This window comes from Hyaena hyaena, unplaced genomic scaffold (assembly GCF_003009895.1).
Source record: "Hyaena hyaena isolate Hyena2069 unplaced genomic scaffold, ASM300989v1 scaffold_323, whole genome shotgun sequence".
NCBI lineage: Eukaryota > Metazoa > Chordata > Mammalia > Carnivora > Hyaenidae > Hyaena > Hyaena hyaena.
This window is the reverse complement of record NW_024080956.1, coordinates 1,366,407-1,386,754: the sequence shown is the minus strand read 5'-3', so window position 1 is coordinate 1,386,754 and position 20,348 is coordinate 1,366,407. Positions and strand designations below refer to the sequence as shown.

Here is a 20,348-nt window from a genome sequence, read left to right as displayed (position 1 = left end):
TACATTTAATTATAAAGTAAATAACACAGCTATTTATATTATATAATTATTGTACTCATAATAAAATCACTAATTTTTTTAAAACATCACTATGTAAATGCTTTAAAAGTTTGCATAAGTTTGTTTCATATTAACGTAGAGTAAACTTTACTTCTTTTTTTTAAAACGTTTTTCTAGAGTTTATTTATTATTGGGAGAGAGAGAGAAAGGGGGGGCAAGCACATGCACCGAGGGGAAGGGGCAAAAAGAGAGAGAGGACAGAGGATCTGAAGCAGGCTCTTTGCAGTCAGTGCAAAGCCTGTTGTGGGACTAGAACTCATGAACCGTGAGATCATGACTTGAGCACAAGTCAGACACTTAACCAACTGAGCCATCCAGGTCCCCCAACTTCACTCTTTTTTTTCTTTAATTTTTGCTCTATCCTCCTGTGAATTTTAATATATGCGTAGATTCACGTTCCACCACTACTGTCAGTAAACAAATTATTCCATTACCCTCCAACAAACAGAAGGGAATTTGTTTTCCTTTTGAAGTTACATCTTCTACCTCTAAACCGCAAACAACCACTAATCCCATCCTATTCCTTCACTAGAATTCTGTCTTTTCATGAATATCAATTAAATGTAATCATCTAAAATCTGATCTTTTTGGAACATATTCATTTATTTAGCATAATGCCTTGAGTTCTATACTGGTTGTTGTGTGGACCCATTTTTTGCAATTGTAAATCGAGTTACTCTAAACATGTGTGCAATATATTGTGCGAGCATCAGTTTCCTTTATGTAGGGTGAATACCTGGGAGTGAGTTTGCAAGGGTCATGTGGTAAGAACATGCTTTTAACTTCATGAGAAACTGCCAAATCATTTCCCTCAATGGCTGTATAATTTTGAATTCTCTCTAGTAATGTATAAGAAGTCAATTTGCTTCTCACTCTCACCAGTGCTTGATCTTGTCAGGGTTTTGTTTGTTTGTTTGTTTGTTTGTTTGTTTGTTTTTAATCCTACACATCAAAATAGATGTGCGGTGAGATCTCTGTGGTTTTAATTTGCATTTCTGCAATGCTGTTGCAATGGCTTTATGCAGTAGCTAGTGATAGCCTGCACCTTTTCATGTGCTTATTTCTCATTCCTATATCCCTGTATCCTCTTCAGTGAAATGCCTCTTTGAAATGTCTGCACCCATGTTCTAGGTGGATTATTTTTTTTTTCACTATTACAGTTTTAGAGCTCCTTACAAATTCTATAAATGCAGTCTTGCCCTCCAAACAGCTTTTTTAGTGATATATCTGTTCATTTCTTTTGCATTTTTTCTTATCGTTGAATTTAGATTTTCTTTATATATTTCTGATACAATTCTTTGCTCAGATATGTGATTGGAAGTACTTTCCCCCATGCTAGGGTTTATCATATCATTCTCTTAACAAGTGTAATTCAGAAAACAAAGTCTTTTAACTTTATTTTAAAGAAGTCCAAGGATTAATCTTTTTCTTTCATGGACCATTCTTTCTGTGTCATGCTTAAGAACTCTTCACTTATTCCCATGTCACAAGGGTTTTTCTCCCAAGTTTTCTTGTAAATGCTTTCTACTTTAATGTTTTCAATTTACATCTCACATTCATTTGGGATTCATTTTTGTATCCGGTATCATTTCTATCCTCAGGTTCATGTATTTACAAATGGAAATCAAATTTTTTTAAAAACCATTGTGAGAACACTATTATTTCTCCATTGCAATGCCTTTGGACTTTGTAAACTAAAATTTTAAAACATTTGTTGTATTGTAGGCTTCTATGTATGGACTCTTTTTTTCTGTTCCACTGATCTGTGCACCTACACCTGCACCATTATCATGCTTTCTCAGTTACGTGGGTTTTTACCCAGACCTTAAAACAGGGGGTACGATTTCTATGATTTTGTTATTTTACAAAATGTTTTGTAAATTCTAGTTTGTCTTCTACTTAAGCTTTAGAATTATTCTATCTTCAGAAAAAATATACTTCTGGGATTTTAATGAGGATTGTGTAGTGTCCTGATAACAATTTTGGAAAATCTGACATTTTTTCTCAATGTTGAGTCTACAAATATGTGAACAGATATGTTTCTTCATTTATTAAGGTATTTTTTTCACTTCTTTAATATGCTTGTAGTTTTTAGCATTCAGATGTCAAACATGACCTTTGATTAATCCCTAAGTGTTCTATTTCTGGAGCTATTGTATGCGGTTATATATATTTTAATGTTGGTTTCAATTGTTCATTGCAAATGCGTATATAGAAAAGAATTGTTTTTTGTGTTTTTCTCATATCCTGTGATTGTGTTATGACATTTATTAGTTCCAGCAGTGTTTTTATAGATTCTTGGATTTGCAATGAATACAACATGCATCTGCAAGTTGGAAGAAAATTATTTCTTCCTTTTTAATTGTCTGCTTTTTATTCTTATTTCTCAGTGCTGTGTGGGTCTTCAGTATGATGTTAAATAGGAGTGTTGAATGGAGACTGCCTTGCTTGTTCCCAATCTTGGAAATAAAGTATTCATTGTTTTACCTGAACATCGCATGTGTTTTGATTTGTTTTCAGTTTGTTCTTCTGTTTTTCATTCTTCTATTCCCCCTTCCCTGCCTCCTTTTGGATTATGTGAGTATTACTTAGTATTCTATTTTATTTTATCTATTATGTTTTTGGTTATATCTGTTTTTTTCTGGATGCTTTTGTGATTACAATGTGCTTGTTTATCTTTGAATCAATATTTTACTCTTTCAACTGAAATGTAGAAACTGTAGCACCATATAGGTCCCTATATGCCTTTCTTCATTGTCTTACTTGTCTTCTGTATTATATCCTCATTCACTGAAAACCCCATTACACAATGTTAAACTTCTATTTCAAGCATTAAACATATTTCCACAAAGATACTTACCATTTCTTTTGTTCTTTCTTCATCCCTGAAATTCCCTCTGATAATTTTTTTCCCTATGCCTGAAGAGTTTCTTTTTCTAATTCTTTTAAAATAGAATCTTCTAGTAGAAGATTTATTGTCTTTTCTCTGAGAATGATAATGTCTTTATTTTACCTGCATATCTGAAGGATATTTTTTGCTGGACAGGGGACTTTATTTTGACATGGTTTCTGTGATCAGAAATCTACAGTTGCTTGAATTATTGTTCTCCTGTAACTAATATATTTTTTGTATTTATGTATGTTTTGTTGTTAGCAATTTGATTATGTCGCTCCTGAATATGAACATCTTTGAGTTTATGCCATTTGGGATTCAAATCCATAGTTAGTATTGAATCTTTAGTTTGATGTCCTTTGCCATTTAGGAAGTTTTCAGAGGTTAGTAGTATAGGTACATATACATATGTGGGCATTTGTATATATATATATATACAAATGTGTGTATATGTGTATATATACATATATGTACATATATACATATGTACATATATCTATATATGTACATATGTACACATATAGATTTTAATTTTTAATGTTTTATTTATTTCTGAGAAAGAGAGAGAGAGGCAGAGTGAGCAGGGGAGGGTCAGAGAGAGAGGGAGACACAGAATCCGAAGCAGGCTCCAGGCTCTGAGCTATCTGTCAGCATAGAGACTGACGCGGGGCTCAAACCCATGAACCGTGAGATCATGACCTGAGCCAAAGTCGGTGGCTTAACTGCCTGAGCCACCCAGGTGCCCCTATATATATATATATTATATATATATATAAATTATATATATAATTAATATATATATATAAATTATATATATAATTAATATATATATATTTTTTTATGGTGCTCTTTCTCCTTTTCCTCTTAGATTTGATGACATTTTGTCATTGTCTCACAAGTTCCTGAAGCTCTGTTCATTTTTTTTTCTTTATTTCCTCTGTTTTGAAGATTGGATAATTTCTACTGATCATCCTTCATGTTCAGAAACTCTTTCCTCTGTCATAAAAATCAGCCTATCCATGATGTTTTATTATTAAAGATCTAGCTCTAATATTTGTTTATTTTTAAATATATTGTATGTCTTTGCAAGTATCTTTTCATTTATTTCAAGATGGTTCATTCTTTACTCCAGTTTACTCGTGCACTTTGGAAAATGTTTCAAATAGTTTTTCAATAATCCAATCTAGGTAACCGTGCCACTGGCATTTCCCATTAATATGAGATTCCCTAGTTCTTCTTGGGTCAAACATTTTTAGATTATATATAGATTTTGAATATTACATTATGAGAGTCTTTGTTTTATTTCAGTCTATGGAGAATGTTGATATTTTTATTTTCACAGTCTATTTGAATTCAGGCACATATTGTGTTCAGACTTCTGTGGGTTGTGGATTAAAATAAGTTACATTTTCAAAACGTGTGCACTTTTTTCATATCTGTATGCATGTATACCAATGACCATTTCAGTACCAGTATGGTGATTTATCTTTTAGTCCATTCCTAAACTCTTGGTACTGTTTAAGATCAGGTCTACAAATGCACAGCTGAGGGCTGAGCCCCAAATTTCATGAATAATCTGATGGAATTGCTTTTCCAAGCTTTCTATTCTGTTATCCCTTCCATAGTTCCTGTTTTGCAAGTTTCCAGGTTTTTAAAAAATCTTTATTTATTATTACTATCCTCTCACAAGGGTGGGAGAGGCAGAGAGAGGCAAGACAGAATCCCAAGCAGGCTGTGTGCTGAAGGCAGGAGCACCTATGCAGGGCTCGATCCCACAAACTATGAGATCATGACCTTAGCTGAAATCAAGAGTAAGACACTCAACCCACTGAGCCACCCAGGTGCCCCAATGTCTTAATAAAGATACCAACTGAAATGATTTATAGCAGCTCATTTGATTGATACTCATTTGTCATTCTTGTGTGGCTCTGAACATTTAACTCACACTTTGGATAATCTCAATGTACTTAACTTTTTTTTTTTTTTTAATTTTTTTTTTGATGTTTTATTTATTTCTAGGAGAGAGAGAGACAGCATGAGCAGGGGAGGGTCAGAGAGAGAGGGAGTCACAGACTGAAACAGGCTCCAGACTCTGAGCTGGCAGTCAGCACAGAGCCCGACGCGGGGCTCGAACCCACGAACCGTGAGATCATGACCTAAGCGAAAGTCGGACGCTTAACCGACTAAGCCACCCAGGCGCCCCTCAATGTACTTAACTTTTGACAAGAGTGTATTTAAAACCATATGTATCTGCTTTACTAAATGGTGCAAGATTAAAGGACTTAGAGAGGAAAAAAAAGGGGGTGGAAAGTCTTCAAATCTTTCTTTCTGGCAGTCTATCACAGATGAAAATTACTCTGCTCTTACAAAATTTGTTCAATTAAAAAATGTGTAATAGTAACTTCCCAAAATTATAAGCTGTATAATCACTTGGTTTGTTTTGGTACTTAATTCAGATATAATGAACAGGACAGTGGTTAATACCAGGATAACCCTTTCTTCCTAACATTTTTATCATTAGCATTATCTTCAATCTTGTTATATAAATGAGCCAAAGAAGATCCTCCTCCTCCTATATTGGTCCTTATGTTGTTTTCTTCTTCATAGCCTGCTGGGACCATAGCTCAAAGCCTCATTAGCACCAGATTCAAATTTTTACACCCATTGTATTAAATAATAGAATGTGCATAGTTTTAACATTTAGCATCAGCCTGCTTTGCACACCTTTGAAAAGTGCACCCATCCTCTGCTGGCTATAGACAAGACAAGCTCGGGGCCTTTACAAGACCCCACACCATTGCTGCCCTTTGGAGTTCTGCTGTGCTGCTGAATGACATCATCGAGACACATAAGCCTCCCTCGCAAATCCCCCTTCCCCAGGAGTCTCCTTGCCCTCCTCCCAGTCTGGGAGGTTCTCCCTCCCAAATATACAGTTTCTGGAAGGGCTCCTGTTGTGAAGAATTCATACTTTAATGCGACTTGTCCAAGCACCACCCAACTGAAGCCCACTGTCTGCTGCGGCCACCTTGTTGCCCTGTCTTTCCCTTGACCAACCCTGAAATCCTCCAGCTGATCACACTTCCCAACAGATTCACTTCTCCAAAGTTTCTCAAAAGTGATCATTATAACTCTAGGAATATGCTCTGAAACCTTACAGATTTAGATTAATTTTAAATATACACTATGGGTTTTTTGAAATCATTTTTCTTGGCTATTTTATAAGATTTCTCTTTAAATGCTAATTTGAATTACCAAATTGTATTCTATCCCTCATTTTGGACCTCAGGTGACCTCAAAAGTTTTTGCCTTAGAATTCTTCATATTTGTAAAATTATTGTGGATTCCTCAAGGAATTGTTTATGTGAATCATACTATTTATATATATCATATGTATAATGTGGTAGGCATTGAAATGAGAAGTTTTAAAAATGTTTGATTAATTTATTTAATTTTTTAGATGTTAAAAAATAAAAATAAAGGGAAATAAAAGTTAAGGTGTTAATGTATTAACTGTCAAAAATAGTAAGTATGCTAATCTAAAGAGCATGTTAAAGAAAATAGCAATGGGGCACCTGAGTGGCTCGATCGGTTGTGTCTGACTTCAGCTCAGGTCAGGATCTCACAGTCAGTGAGTTCGAGCCCCACATCTGGCTCTGTGCTGAGAGCTTGGAGCCTGGAGCCTGCTTTCGATTCTCTCTGCCCCTCCCCCACTCACTCTGTTCTCTGTATCTCTCAAAAATGAATAAACGTTAATTTATTCCAAACCAAAATTAAAAAAATTAAAAAAATAAAAACTTTTGCACAGCAAAGGAAGCCATCAAGTAAGCAAAAATTCTCATATCAGTTGCTGCATTCATTCTTTGTGATATATTTTTGAACTTGAGAGGAAAAAAACTCTTTTAGGTCAAGAGATTATTGAACTTTTCCTTCATTAGCATAGTCTAGTACCTGGGCATGGGAAAAGTGTGAGAATTTTGCAGGAGAAACTCATTTTCACACAGACATGTGGTTGTTAAAACCCCTGAATGGGTTTTCAGGACTTCTGGGATCCTTGAAACATACTTTGAGAATTAAAGAATATTATTTGTCATACAGTATACTCATAAAGCATAAAATTGGCCATGTTTAATGATGAAGATATTGTGAAACTATCCTTCAACATGTCTAAAACTTTCAGACCTTTTTTTTGACCAGAAATATTTCCACATTAACTTTGGCTTTTTATTTAGTTATCGTCTCTTAACATGCAACAAAAAGAAAATTAAAAACAATGCTTTCCATCCTTCCAACTTTAATTTTTCACTTAGATTTTCTTTAATAAGAGTTGTAATGCTTATAGACTTACAACTATGAATTAATTTTAGGAAATTATCTGAGAATTATTTCCTTTAATGTTTATTGTTTTATTTTCTTATTTATTCATTTATATATATTTTTTCTGGTTATAAAAATAATACATAGTTGGAGTAGATAATTGGTGTAATGACCACTGAGGGCAATTTTATTTAGAGTCTTCAGTCAAGATTACATTTTAATTTACTCTTTGACATATCAATTTTTACTTCTAGATAATTATCTCTTAATGTTATTTTATTTTCGAACCTGTCAATGTGATTTACTTTAAAAGTCAAATTAAAAGAACATAAAAATCTGATTTCTTTGGCGAAATTTGGAAAATATAGAAAAACATAAAGAATGCAACAAAGTTCTCATTAACATTTTTGTATTGTTTTAATTCTTTCTACTGAAAGTAGTATTTGTTTGCCTAAATTTCAGATTTTGTTTCATATTAGAGTTTACTAAGAGTGGTATGTGAAATGTCAATGGAAATATTTTCCTTGAGTTTTTGTTTTAATCTATATAATGGGACAGTTTGGCCCTAACTATCTCATAATCTGATATCAACTAAAACTGTTACTCAGGTTTGATTTTTAAAACTCAATATTCAACAGATAATTGTAATTATATATTACCATTTACTATATTCACAAATTAAGAACATACATGCAGCATATGCCCATCAATTATTTGCCAATTCTCAATCAAGTACATGAAAAAGATTGAATAGATTTTATTCAAGGCAATAACAAGTATGCTGGCACTCCTCAGTAGAAACCACTATGTTTATTTGAAAAGAACAGACTTTTAGTCTAACAAGTGTTAGTCTAACAAACACGTGGTTTGCTATGATCAAGAAGCTAGATTTTTTCAAAATGAAATTATACAATTAATTAACTTTTATTTATGAATCATTTGAAATTCTATATTTGTTAAAATTTTGTATGTCTTGAGTTCCAAAGAAAACTTATTCTTACCAAGCAGCACTTTAAATTGACCAACCTCATAAATATAAAATGAAGGATTACTACAAATAACCAGAACCAATGAAAAGTGAGAGGTGTGGGGCACCTGGGTGGCTCAGTCTGACTCTTAATTTTGGCTCAGGTAATGATCTCATGGTTCGTGAGTTCAAGCCCCGCATCAGGCTCCATGCAGCCAGTGTGGAGTCTGCTTGGCATTCTCTCTCCCCCCTCTCTCTGCGCTTCCCCCACTCAAAATAAATAAACTTAAAAAATTAATAGTAAAAAGAAAAAGAAAATTGAGAGGTGTTAGATGATATAATAACCTGTGAAGCAGAAGTAAAGAGCAGAACAAACAAATAAAAATCGTACAGATAAAAAAATTCACACATGGGCATTGAAGCATAGTAAAACCACTGGTAAGTAGCAATCAAATGATCAAAATCATGATGAGAATACATTGTCTACAATTAAATACCTTCCTGCTTAGAGAGAGTCTACATAATATTAAAATATCAATCATTTTTTACTATATGATATTATAAGCAAATAAGTATATAAAATTGCAGGTAAGTTGCAGAATGAAGATACTTGCTTCCATATCAAAGAGGGAGTCTTAGAATAAAACTGAAGAAAAAATGCAATTTTCTAGCATCCCTGAATAATATGAATCAGCTTTGCATATGTGGTTTCCTGGTTGGTTCATTTTTCTCTCTTCAGTACTTACATAAAATAGAAAGAACCACAGTGTTAATGAATTCATGGAAAAACCTGAGGAAAGAAATTAAGTTACATTCCATGTACATTAAGACTAACAACATAGAGGGGCGCCTGAGTGGCTCAGTCGGTTAAGCGTCTGACTTTGGCTCAGGTCATGATCTCACGGTTCGTAGGTTCGAGCCCCGCGTCGGGCTCTGTGCTGACAGCTCTGAGCCTGGAGCCTGTTTCAGATTCTGTGACCCTCTCTTCCTCTGCTCCTTCCTTGCTCATTCTCTGTCTCTCTCACTCTATCAAGGATAAATAAACATTAAAAAAAAAAAAAAAAGACTAACAATATAGAATGTTACAACTACCAAGTACTCTATCTCTTCTCTTGACCAGGGACTAAGATAACTGCTGGGACTTTCTTCCCACTTCTCTTATTTTTTATTTCCGTAAAAGTCACATAACATAAAGTTTACCATCTTAACCTTTTTTAAGTATTCAGTTAGGTGGCATTAAATACATTCATATTGTTGTGCAACATCCAGCACCATCCGTCTCCATAATTCTTTCCCTCTTGTAAGACTGAAACTCTACTCTCATTTAACGATAACTTTCTATTCATCTCTTTCAATTCCTGTCCTCTCCATATTTTACCTGTTTCTCCTCCCTCCCAAGAGCTTCTAGCAACCACCATTCCAAGTTCTGTCTCTATATTTTGACTACTCTAATTACATTAGTGGAATCATAGAGTATTTGTCTTTCCTTGGCTAGGTTATTTCACTTAGCATAGCATCTAAAGGTTCATCCGTGTGAAGTATATGTCAGAATTAACTTTCTTTTCTTTTCTTTATTAATTAGAGAGAGAGAGAGAGAAGGTGGGGGAGAAGGATAGGGGGAGAAAGAGAAGAGAGAGAGAGAGGATCTTAAGCTGGCATCAAGCTCAGCACAGAGCCCAACACGGGGCTCAATCCCATGATCCTGAGATCATGATTGGAGCCAAAATCAAGAGTCGGATGCTCAATAAACTGAACCACACAGGCACCCTTTAAATTTCGTTTTAAGGGTGACTGGTATTCCATTTTGTGCATATACCACAATTTGCTTATCCATTCATTCATTAATGGACATTTGAATTGCTTCCACTCTTAAATATTGTGAATAATGCTGCTATGAAGATGGCTATACAGATACCTCTTTGAAACCTTGCTTACAACTTACCTTCTATGCCTTCCCTTGGAAGCTGCAAGCCTACCCCCGACTCCAGAGATCCAAAATAGTTACATTAGACTGATTCTGTCAGTACGATTGCTTCCTAGGTAGGGTGACAGATGCCTGGTGCTGACTATTCTACCATCTCTTCAAATCCTCCCTTATGCTAATTTCTAAGTGCCACACAGCCTTAAGAGTGAATGCAAGGAAAAGTAAATAAGAAAGGACCATGAGTCTTAATATTAGTAGTCCTCTGCCAGAGAGAGGATAAAATGTGAATTGATTTGATGATATATATTTTGGCCAGATCTAATTAATCAGTGAGTTATAAAGAGTAGCTTTGCTGACAGTGGTGCTGATTGGGGATTGGGAGGTTATTTTCCTAATTGGGAGGTTATTTTCCTAATCCCGAATAAATTTGGAGGGATTATGGTTCTGATCAATTTGAACCACATAAGTATTCCATGCTTAGTACAATGTTCTTCATCTTCTGAGAAATATTTAAGGAGCAGTCTGTAGAGGAAGACTGCAAGACACAGAAGGCATGTGGAACTTCTGGAAGCCACTGTTGATGAAAGGAAATCAGACTATCAAATTAGTGTTATCTATGGTGCCTAAGCAGCCAGCGAAGAGAACTGTACCATGAAGAGGGACCAAAACCTTTGTATACGTGAGAGTTCTGGAGGCACCTCCCTACACATTCTCATGTGTCTTGAAGCTGAAGAATGAAAACCAAAACTTATCAGAAAGGATTGACTATTTATAATACACAATATAAATCTTTGTAAAAAGTTATTAAAACTAGATATTTCAGATATAATCCAATGCAAAAAATATTTTAAGAAGGTAAAATAGAGTAGAAAAATATACTACATATGGGTCTTAGGAAATAAGAAATTTGAATGAAATATAATTGGAATCCCTCTTAAAATTATTTAATCCAACTCAGCAGCAAATTCTGAATCAAAAAGAATATGCACAAAAGTGCTCTATAGTCTAACACAGTGGCTAACAACTTCCCTGCATCTCATGGTATCAGAACTAGTGAACACTTCTGCAGAGTTTGAGACTATTATTCTTCAGAATAGTTTGGAATTACTCTTCAAAGTAGGACTATATAAATATACAATTGTAATATTGTTCTACAAATCCACACTCTAAGTAAGAACACACATTTCATTAGTAGAGCCACTGTATCGTACAATGTAAACATTAAGATTTGTCAATTCTTGCAGGTCATCCAGTATATGTGATTCAGTTTACAGAAAAGAGAATTATGATAAGGAATAAATAGTTTGTCTAAATGAGCACCAGTAAAGGGACAAGAACTGGAGCATGTGATTCTCCAATTGGAAGTGTTTCTATTTACGCAAATACTAAGTTCTAGAGAGAATTTCTTTTAAAGAGTACATTTTCATTATAATTATTTAATGGGTTAAAATATTTATTGCTATAATAAAAATAGTCATAATGTTCTTGCAACTACATTTGTTATAACAAAATGAACGGCAATACATTTTGATTAAAGTGTTCTTTCCCATAATTGCAAAAGAAGGAAAACAAGATACAGAAAGTCAAATTTCAAGGTATTGAAAATGCAGAGTTAATGTAAACAAAAGTCCATCCCATTTTAATACTTGTAATTATTATCGTACTTTAGAGGCAGCAGGTCAGATCCTGTACCTTGTATCTGAATTCATAAAGGCAGAAACTTGATTTATTGTGCTTAATTGCTAAGATACATATCAGTTCCTATCTGCACCATCAATGCCAACAATACAGCATCGATGTGGACCTGAATGCTATTGTAGAGATATTAGTTATTATCACACTTGTTTTTTAATGTTTATTTTAGAGGGACAGAGAACAACAGAGTATGGGGAGTGGAGGGGCAGAGAGAGAGGGAGACACAGAATCCGAGGGAGACACAGGCTCCAGGCTCTGAGCTCTCAGCACAGAGTCCGATGCGGGACTGGAACCCACGAATGCGAGATCATGACCTGAGCGGAACTCAGATGCCTAACTGACTAAGCCACTCAGGTGCCCCAGTTATTATCACACTTCTAAATGCCTGTCTGGTCATGTTGTTTAGGATATGTAAAAGACAATTGTATTCTTATAATTAATTTTAGGAACATCATTTTGTCATATTCAATTGAAAATCATAAAAGTGTGCATTAAATAAAAATTTATGCTGTACTTTGAAATTTAGCTTCTATTATGGATGCTATTGATTTGTTTATTGCAAACAGTACATTTTAGTAACAGTTTCAACATGTCCAAAAGGTGCAGCATATGCAGTTTTTGCAATGTAATTAGTTAGAAATTGGGGAAGCTTAATTTTAAAATTGAATTGTTCATGAAAATCTATTTCATACTCTCTATGGCTTGAGCAGTTTCTCTTCATAAAATGTTCTATAGTTGTGTGAAGAAATTAAGTGCAGTTAATCAGAAAGAACATTATGGTTTGACACCTAATTTGAAAGCCCTGTCTTGAAGCAGTGAATAATTGCTTATAGAATTACATATATCGATGAGAACTCAAATAGGAAATCCATTTAGGCTCCAAGTAGATCTCAGTATTGATGTAAGCCAGGATAGTACTGTCTGTCTTTTTCTGAGAAATATTTCATAAAAGTGTATATATAAATTTGTTAAAGTGTCTACTTTCTTGTTTAGTTTGATAGATTAAAAATAGTACAATAGTATTAGAATGAATTATCTCATTATTGTACATGGCAGACAGATCAGTGGTCTTAAAGTCTTTTACTGTGCAACCAAGGCAGTCCTGTTGATATAAATACAGAAGTAAAGTATAGAGTTTTAAAGCCTAAAATGAATAACAAAAAAAAGTACCTGTAAGAACGTCCCAATGGTGTTTATAAAATGTTTTTCATCTCTGTTTAGCCTATGTTCATCTCTTTTTTCAGTACCGCCAGCAATCAGAATGCATCAGAAATCCTTTAATGCCACAGCGGAGAGAGGAGAAGAGATGACATTATCCTGCAGGGCCTCTGGGTCCCCCGAGCCCTCCATCTCCTGGTACAGGTAGGCTACAGATACATATCCTTCTGGCTTGTGTCCAGAATCAATCTCGTGGAAGAATATTTCTGATCTTATTTTATCAAGAATAAAATCATTCTTTGGTTCATCGTTATTCAAAGTTTATGGTAGTCTCGTTTTTAGTTAAATTGTAAAAGAGATTAACAGAGTGATTTAACCCAAGTCAAAGACCACACCCATTGCACTGGTTATTCTTTCTAGAAGGCAGGTTTGAGACCAAAATGAACCCAGGGCCCCTATGACTGACTCAACCACATTAATATTACTGCTACAGAGTGTATGCAAATAGGGATGCTAATGTTAATGGCACCACTGTTGTATGTATATAAAAAATGTATTTTATTAAATGCCATTATATATTTTCTTCATGTACTCAGAAAAAAGCTAATTATGTGCAATTAAATTTCCATAAATATAATCCCATTTTAAAAAAGCTTACCTACCCCATGAATAAACAATTTATCCTAAATCCCTTCTTTGACAGTTTACTTATATATATATTTTTTAGAATTGTTAAATGTTACTTGATTTTTATTAACATCAAACAGATCAACGTTTTCATTCTTTTAGGTTGTGGCTCTAACTGTTAAAAGGGAGACAATGAAACTTTATAGGTGTACAATTTTATAAATTCATGGTAGTTATTAATTCAGTTTTCTGCCTAAGCATAGCTACAAGTATTTATAGAATCTCTTCTACACTTCACAAACCAAATAGTATAAGAATAATCACAAGAAAATAATTAGTAAAAATATATTCCAAATATATTCCATTGTCAAAAAAAGGCTAATTGTAAGGATTAGGCTTTAAAAAAAACTATTGTAAAAAGAATAATTGCAATCCAATTATATTTTTTTCTGTCACTTCCTGAGCACTTACTGATATTCTGCAAGTTTCAAATCCGTTTAATATAGCAGGTAGCAATAAACAAGATATTTCTTTAAATAGGTGTTTTTAGATGTTCTTTGCAAACATTAAATCCTTTGTAACATACTGTTGGTATTAAAAAACAATTTTAATGTTTATTTATTTTTGAGAGAGAGACAGAGAGACAGCACTTGAGCAAGGAAGGGGCAGAGAGAGATACACAGAACCAGAAGTAGGCTCCAGGATGTCAGTGCAGAGCCTAACATGGGACTCCAACCCACAAACCATAGGATCATGACCTGAACCAAAGTCAGATGTCCAGCCAACTGACCCACCCAGGTCCCCCACTGTTGGTATTTTTAAAAGGATTACACATCAAACATTCACATATTCACCGCAGATAATGATCATGTATCTCAGAGACTTCCGGTTTCCAGTGTGTATTTTAAAAAGTCAATATTACATCTAATTGCAGCACAGAAAAGCTCTTGGACCATTCATTACAATGAACAAATATTGTTCTAGAATCTCATTCTCATCATTGTATCTTTCCAGAGAGACTTCCTTCTGTTTAAATTTCTGTCTTAAAGTTCAACAGTTGTTAAAAATTCTCATACTTAAGTGGAAACATAATTATCATACAGGCTAGAATAAGATTCAGAGGCTAACATAATAACTCATTTAAATCTACATTTTTTATCCTTATATCATCATATGCCATTAGTTTAATCTCTTTAATGGTGTAAATAATAACTGTTCTATTCCCTGGGCATTTAATGTATAATGGGAGAATGGAAGTATATAGTAGTGACATTGACATAGTTAAAATTAGTATTAGAGATGTTTTATTTTGACATATTTATGTGAAGATATAAGCATGTTATCCTTGCTAAAAAATTAAAACTCCTCTAACCATTAGGTAATGTAGGGAAGCACCCCAGCAAGAAGGATCCAGACTACCTGTTGCACGGAGACAATATATCCAAAGGAAATAAGTGAGGCCAATAAGACAAATATTTGAGGGGCAAACAGTGGAGAAAAATAAGTTTTCACAAAGATAATCAGGGGAACTTGGTGACATGATAGCTAAAGTGGCAGGAAGGGCAGCTACTCTAAAATATCTCTCCCTTCATTCCCTTGAAATGCTTCTTCTACATCTGTTGAGAATAGCATATGGATTTTTAGCATTAGCCCAATAGATCAGTGAACTCCATTGATTTCCAAATGTTAAAATAATTTTGCATTCCTTGGATTACACCCACTTGATTATGCTGTATTGTCCTTTTTACGTATTGCTGGAGTCTCTATGCAGTTCATTCGTGAAAAATGCCCATTCATGGTTACAAAAGATATTGCTTGATTGTGTTCTTATTCTTGACTTGTTTGGGACCAGGAAAATACTGGACTCAATGAATTAGGAAAGGATTTCTTCTTTGGTTTTCTAGCAGCGTTTGTATATAATACTTATTTTTTACTTAAATATTTGGAAAATTTTCCAGTGAAACCACCTGTGCTAGAACTTCTCTTGTGTAGAGTTTTAACTACAAACTCAAGTTCCTTCACAGACCTGGGTCTATCCCAGTAATACCTTTGTCTTTAGTGGTCTCTGATGATGTATATCTTTCCAGCAATGTGTCCATTTCACTTCAGTTGTATTTAATAGCTCTAAGTCATGTAATATTCTCTTGCTATATATTTTTTTCTTTTCAAAAATTTTATTTAAATTCCTGTTAGTTAACATATAGTGTAAAATTGGTTTCAGGTATAGAATTTAGTGATTCATCATTACATATAACATCCAGTGCTCATCACATGTGCATGCCTTAATACCCATCACACCTATTTAGCCCATCTCCACCCCCTCCTTCTATCCACACTCAATTTGTTCTCTATCCTAAAGAGTTTCTTAATGGTTTGTTCTCTCCTGTTTTTTTTTTTTCCCTTTCCCATATTGTCCTCTGTTTCATTTCTTAAATTCCACATATGAGTGAAATCATATGGTATTTCATTCTCTTACTGACTTGCTATGTTTAACATAATATGCTCTAGCTCCAACCATGTCTTTGCAGGTGGCAAGATTTCATTTATTTTGTTTGTTGGCTGAGTAATATTACATTTTACATATATACCACAGCTTCTTTAGCCATTCATCAGCCAGTTCATCAGTCAATGGACATTTGGGTTCTTTTCATAATTTGGCTATTATTTATAAGGCTTCCATAAACATTGGGGTACAAGTGCTCCTTCAAATCTGTTTTGGTAATATTATTTTTGACATTGTTTATTTACGATGTTGTTGATGTGTTTCCAAAGATTTGAGTGTATTTCAAATATATTTCTATTAGCTTCTAACTGAATTGTCAGAAAACATATTTAGTATATCAAGTTGCTTAAATTTATTGGGTCTCATTTTATGATCTGTATTTTTAAATGTTCTATGTGCAGTTGAAAGGAATATATATTCCTCTGTTGTATGGATATTCTCTAAAAATCAAATAGGTCAGCTGGTTGATTAATGTTCACATCTTCTATCTCCTTAATAGTTTTACAAGTATTATCTGTTTCTCTGTGCTCAGTTCTGTCTGTTTTTTTTTTTTTTTTTTTTATGCCTTTTAAAGCTCTGGTTTGTGTTTATACATTTATCAACATCATATCAGTATCATAAAATTAGGAAAGGACATTGTTGAGCAATAAAATGATACCAGATAGAAATTAGAGTTCTTTTTCCGTTTTCAATTTTTTATGTCTTCAAGTTTACTAAATTATATTAACATATTTTCAAGCTCATTGATTTTTTTATTTTACAATGTTTAATCTACTCTCAGATCTGCCAGAGTATTTCTTATCATTCTATTTTTTATCTCTACAAATTTGATAGAGGACTTTACTTCCAAGGCAAAGTGATATATAGCATTATTAGTTTCAGATCATTATTAGTTTCAGATTATATTTTGATTTTCATATACATTTCAAAGTGATAACCACAGTAAGTCTAGTTACCATCTGTCACCATACAATCGATTCCCTTCACCCATCTCACCCACCCCCTAACTCTCTTCCCCTCTGATATCTACCAATCCATTCTCTGTATCCATGAGATTGTTTTCTTTTGTTTGTTAACTTGTTTTGTCTTTAGATTCACATGTAATTGAAATTATATGGTATTTATATTTCTCTGTCTGACTTATAACACTTAGCGTAACACTTTTATGGTCCATTTGTGTTGTCATAAATGGCAAGATTTCCTTCCTTTTTATGGGATTTTTTTCCAGTTTTCTTCTTGGAACTGATTTCTAGTTTCATACTATTGTGATCAGAAAAGATGCTTGGTATGTGAAATAATTTCTTAAATTTATTGAGACTTGTTTGTAGGCTAATGCCATTTATCCTGGAGAATGTTCCATGTCACTTGAGAAGAATGGGTATTCTACTACTTATAAATGGACAGTTCTATTTATATCTATTAAGTCCATGTGGTCTAATGTGTTGTTTAAGGCCAATGTTTCTTATTGATTTTGTGTCTGGATGATAGATCTATTGCTGTAAATTGGGTATTAACGTCCTCTACTATTATTGTATTGCTGTCAATTTCTACCTTTAGGTTGTTAATACCTGCTTTATATATTTAGGTATTCCTATATTAGGCACATAATTATTTACTAATGTTATATCATCTTTTTGAAATGATCCTATTACCATTACATAATGCCTTTCCTTGTTATATTGTGTAGTATTTGTTTTAAAGTTATCATTTTGTATGATAGAAGTATTGCTTTGTTTTCATGTTCATTTGCATGGAATATCTTTTCCTATCCCTTCACTTTAATTTTCATTTTTTTATTTTATTTTAGAAAGAGAGAGCATGTGTGACTTGGAGAGAGGGGCAAGGAGAGAGAGAATTTTTAAGTAAGTTCCATGCTCAGCATGGAGTCTGATGCTGGGTTCAATCTCTTGGGACCCTGGGATCATGAGCTGAGCCTAAATCAGGAGTCAGAGGCTTAAGAAACTGAGCCACCAAGGCATCCCTCTATCCCTTCACTTTATGTCTCTATGTGTTCTTAGATCTGAAATGGGTCTCTTATAGACAACATATTAATAGATCTTCTTTTTCCCATTTAGTCACTTATCTTTTGATTGGAGAATTTTAGTCCATTTGCATTTAAAGTAATTATTGATAGCCATGTACTTATTGCCATTTTGTTCATTGTTTTATGGATGGTTTGTAGTTTCTCTCTGTTCCCTTCTTTTTCTCTTGCTCTCTTTCCTTGTGGTTTGATACTTCTTTTTAGTGTTATGTTTAAATTATTTTCCCATTATCCTTTGTGCGTCTACCAGGGGTCACATATAACAGACTGTATAGCACTTTATTTTAAGTTGATAGTAATATAAGTTTGAATACATGTTAAAGACTCTAGATTTTTATCCCCCCACCACATATTTTACATTTCTGATGTTATATATTACATCTTTGTGTGTGTATACCTTAACAAATTATTATAATTATAGTTGATTTTACATTTGTCTTTTAACCTTCATTGTAAGTTTTTAAGTGGTTAATCCACTATCTTTACTGTATATTTGGCTTTTCCAATCAGATTTTTACTTTCATATGTTTTCTTGTTACTAGTTAGTACCATTTCTTTTCAGCTTGAAGACGTACCTTCAACATTTCTTGTGAGGCTGGTCTAGTGGTATGAAATCCTTTGTCTTTTACTTGTCTGTAAAACTGTCTCTGCTTTATTCTGAATGATAGTCTTGCTGGGTAGAGTAGTCTTTTCTTTCAGCACTTTGAATGTATCATGCCACTTCTTTTAGGTCTGAAGGATTTATTCTGAAAAACCAGGTGATAGTCTTACAGGTACTTATGTGATAGTCTTTATATGTACCATGTTTTTCTCTTACAATCTTTAAGATTTTCTCTTTTTCTTTAACTGTTGACATTTTAATTATATTGTGTCATAACATATTTCCTTCCTAGGTTGATTAAATTTTCAGCCGTTATTTCGTTAAATAAGTTTTCTATCCATTCCTCTTTCTCTTTCCTTTCTGGGACCCTATAATGTGAATGTTATTCCACTTGATGTTGTCTCAAAGGTCCCATAAGCTATCTTCACTTTGTTAAATTCCCTTTTTTTATTGTTGTTATTGTAGTTTTTCTATTTGGATGAGTTCCATTGACCTGTTCTCCAGGTTGATGATCTGGTCTTCTGCCTCATCTAAACTGCTGTTGAGACTCTTCAGTGTATTTTTTAGTTCACTTATTGTATTCTTCAGTTCCTTGACTTCTGTTTGATACTTTCCTACATTTTCTGTCTCTTTGTTTGAAGTTCTCTCTGGGTGCATCTATTCTTCCAGTTTAGAGAACATCTTCATGACCATTACTTTGAACTCTTTGTCAGGTAAATTACTTACCTCCCTTTTATCAAGATTTTTTTTTTTCTGAGTTTTATCTTGTCCTTTCTTTTGGAGTGTATTCTTGCTTTCTCATTTTCATTTTCTCCATACTTTTGTTTCTGTGTATTAGGTGCAACAGCTACCTCTCCTATTCTAGAAAGAGTGCCCTTGTATATGTGATGGAACTTTCATTCACCTTGCCCAACTTCTTGGTTGACTCTTAAAAATTTGTGCTTATCTATGTAGCCTAATTTATTTTTAATAAGGTAGAACCCAAGGGTGGGATGGGCAGCTTGCTCTGGCAGTACCCAAGGGTACACAGCATGTGAACAGAGTGAGCCTGCTGGCTTCAGATAGACTGTGGGGGATCCCTGAGGGAGCCCAGGACGAGAGTGTGCCAACTGGAAATAGTAAGACTGGGAGATCCCATGGGCAGGACAGGCTGGATAGCTGCTGCAGGACTATGGGAGAGCATGGGAGTGGAGAAGCCCTACAACACTAGCAATGTTGAGTGAGAATTCAAAAATGGTGCCCACTAGCATCTTCTCCTCTGGATAAAGTCCTACCAGATCGCTGTGTCTCCAGCATGTTCTTGAATATTAACTAATGAATCTCCATTGCATATAGAAAGATGCTTTCCAAACTGATTTATTTTTTTAATTCCTGGAATAAGTGAGAGTTGGTTTAAGACTCTTAAAAGCAGACTTTCAATTTTCCATAGCCTGTTGGATGTCCTGGGTGTAAGCCTTTTTGCTTTGCAGAGTCAGATATTTGAGGTATTAATCTCTCCAGTGTAGGTCCCAAGGGTTGGGGTGTCTGATATAGGGTACAAACCCTTCACTCAAGAAGAAACTCCA

General features: G+C 34.1%; 1 protein-coding gene across 3 annotated transcripts in view; it reads left to right on the top strand.

Moving 5' to 3' along the window:
* Positions 1–20,348, top strand: part of NCAM2 (neural cell adhesion molecule 2) — a 505,403-nt gene that overhangs the window by 315,780 nt on the left and 169,275 nt on the right. For all 3 annotated transcript variants that reach the window (XM_039248946.1, XM_039248948.1, XM_039248947.1), the window contains one exon: positions 13,098–13,215. In XM_039248946.1, the coding sequence (XP_039104877.1) occupies positions 13,098–13,215 (118 nt within the window). The remainder of the gene's footprint in view (positions 1–13,097; positions 13,216–20,348) is intronic.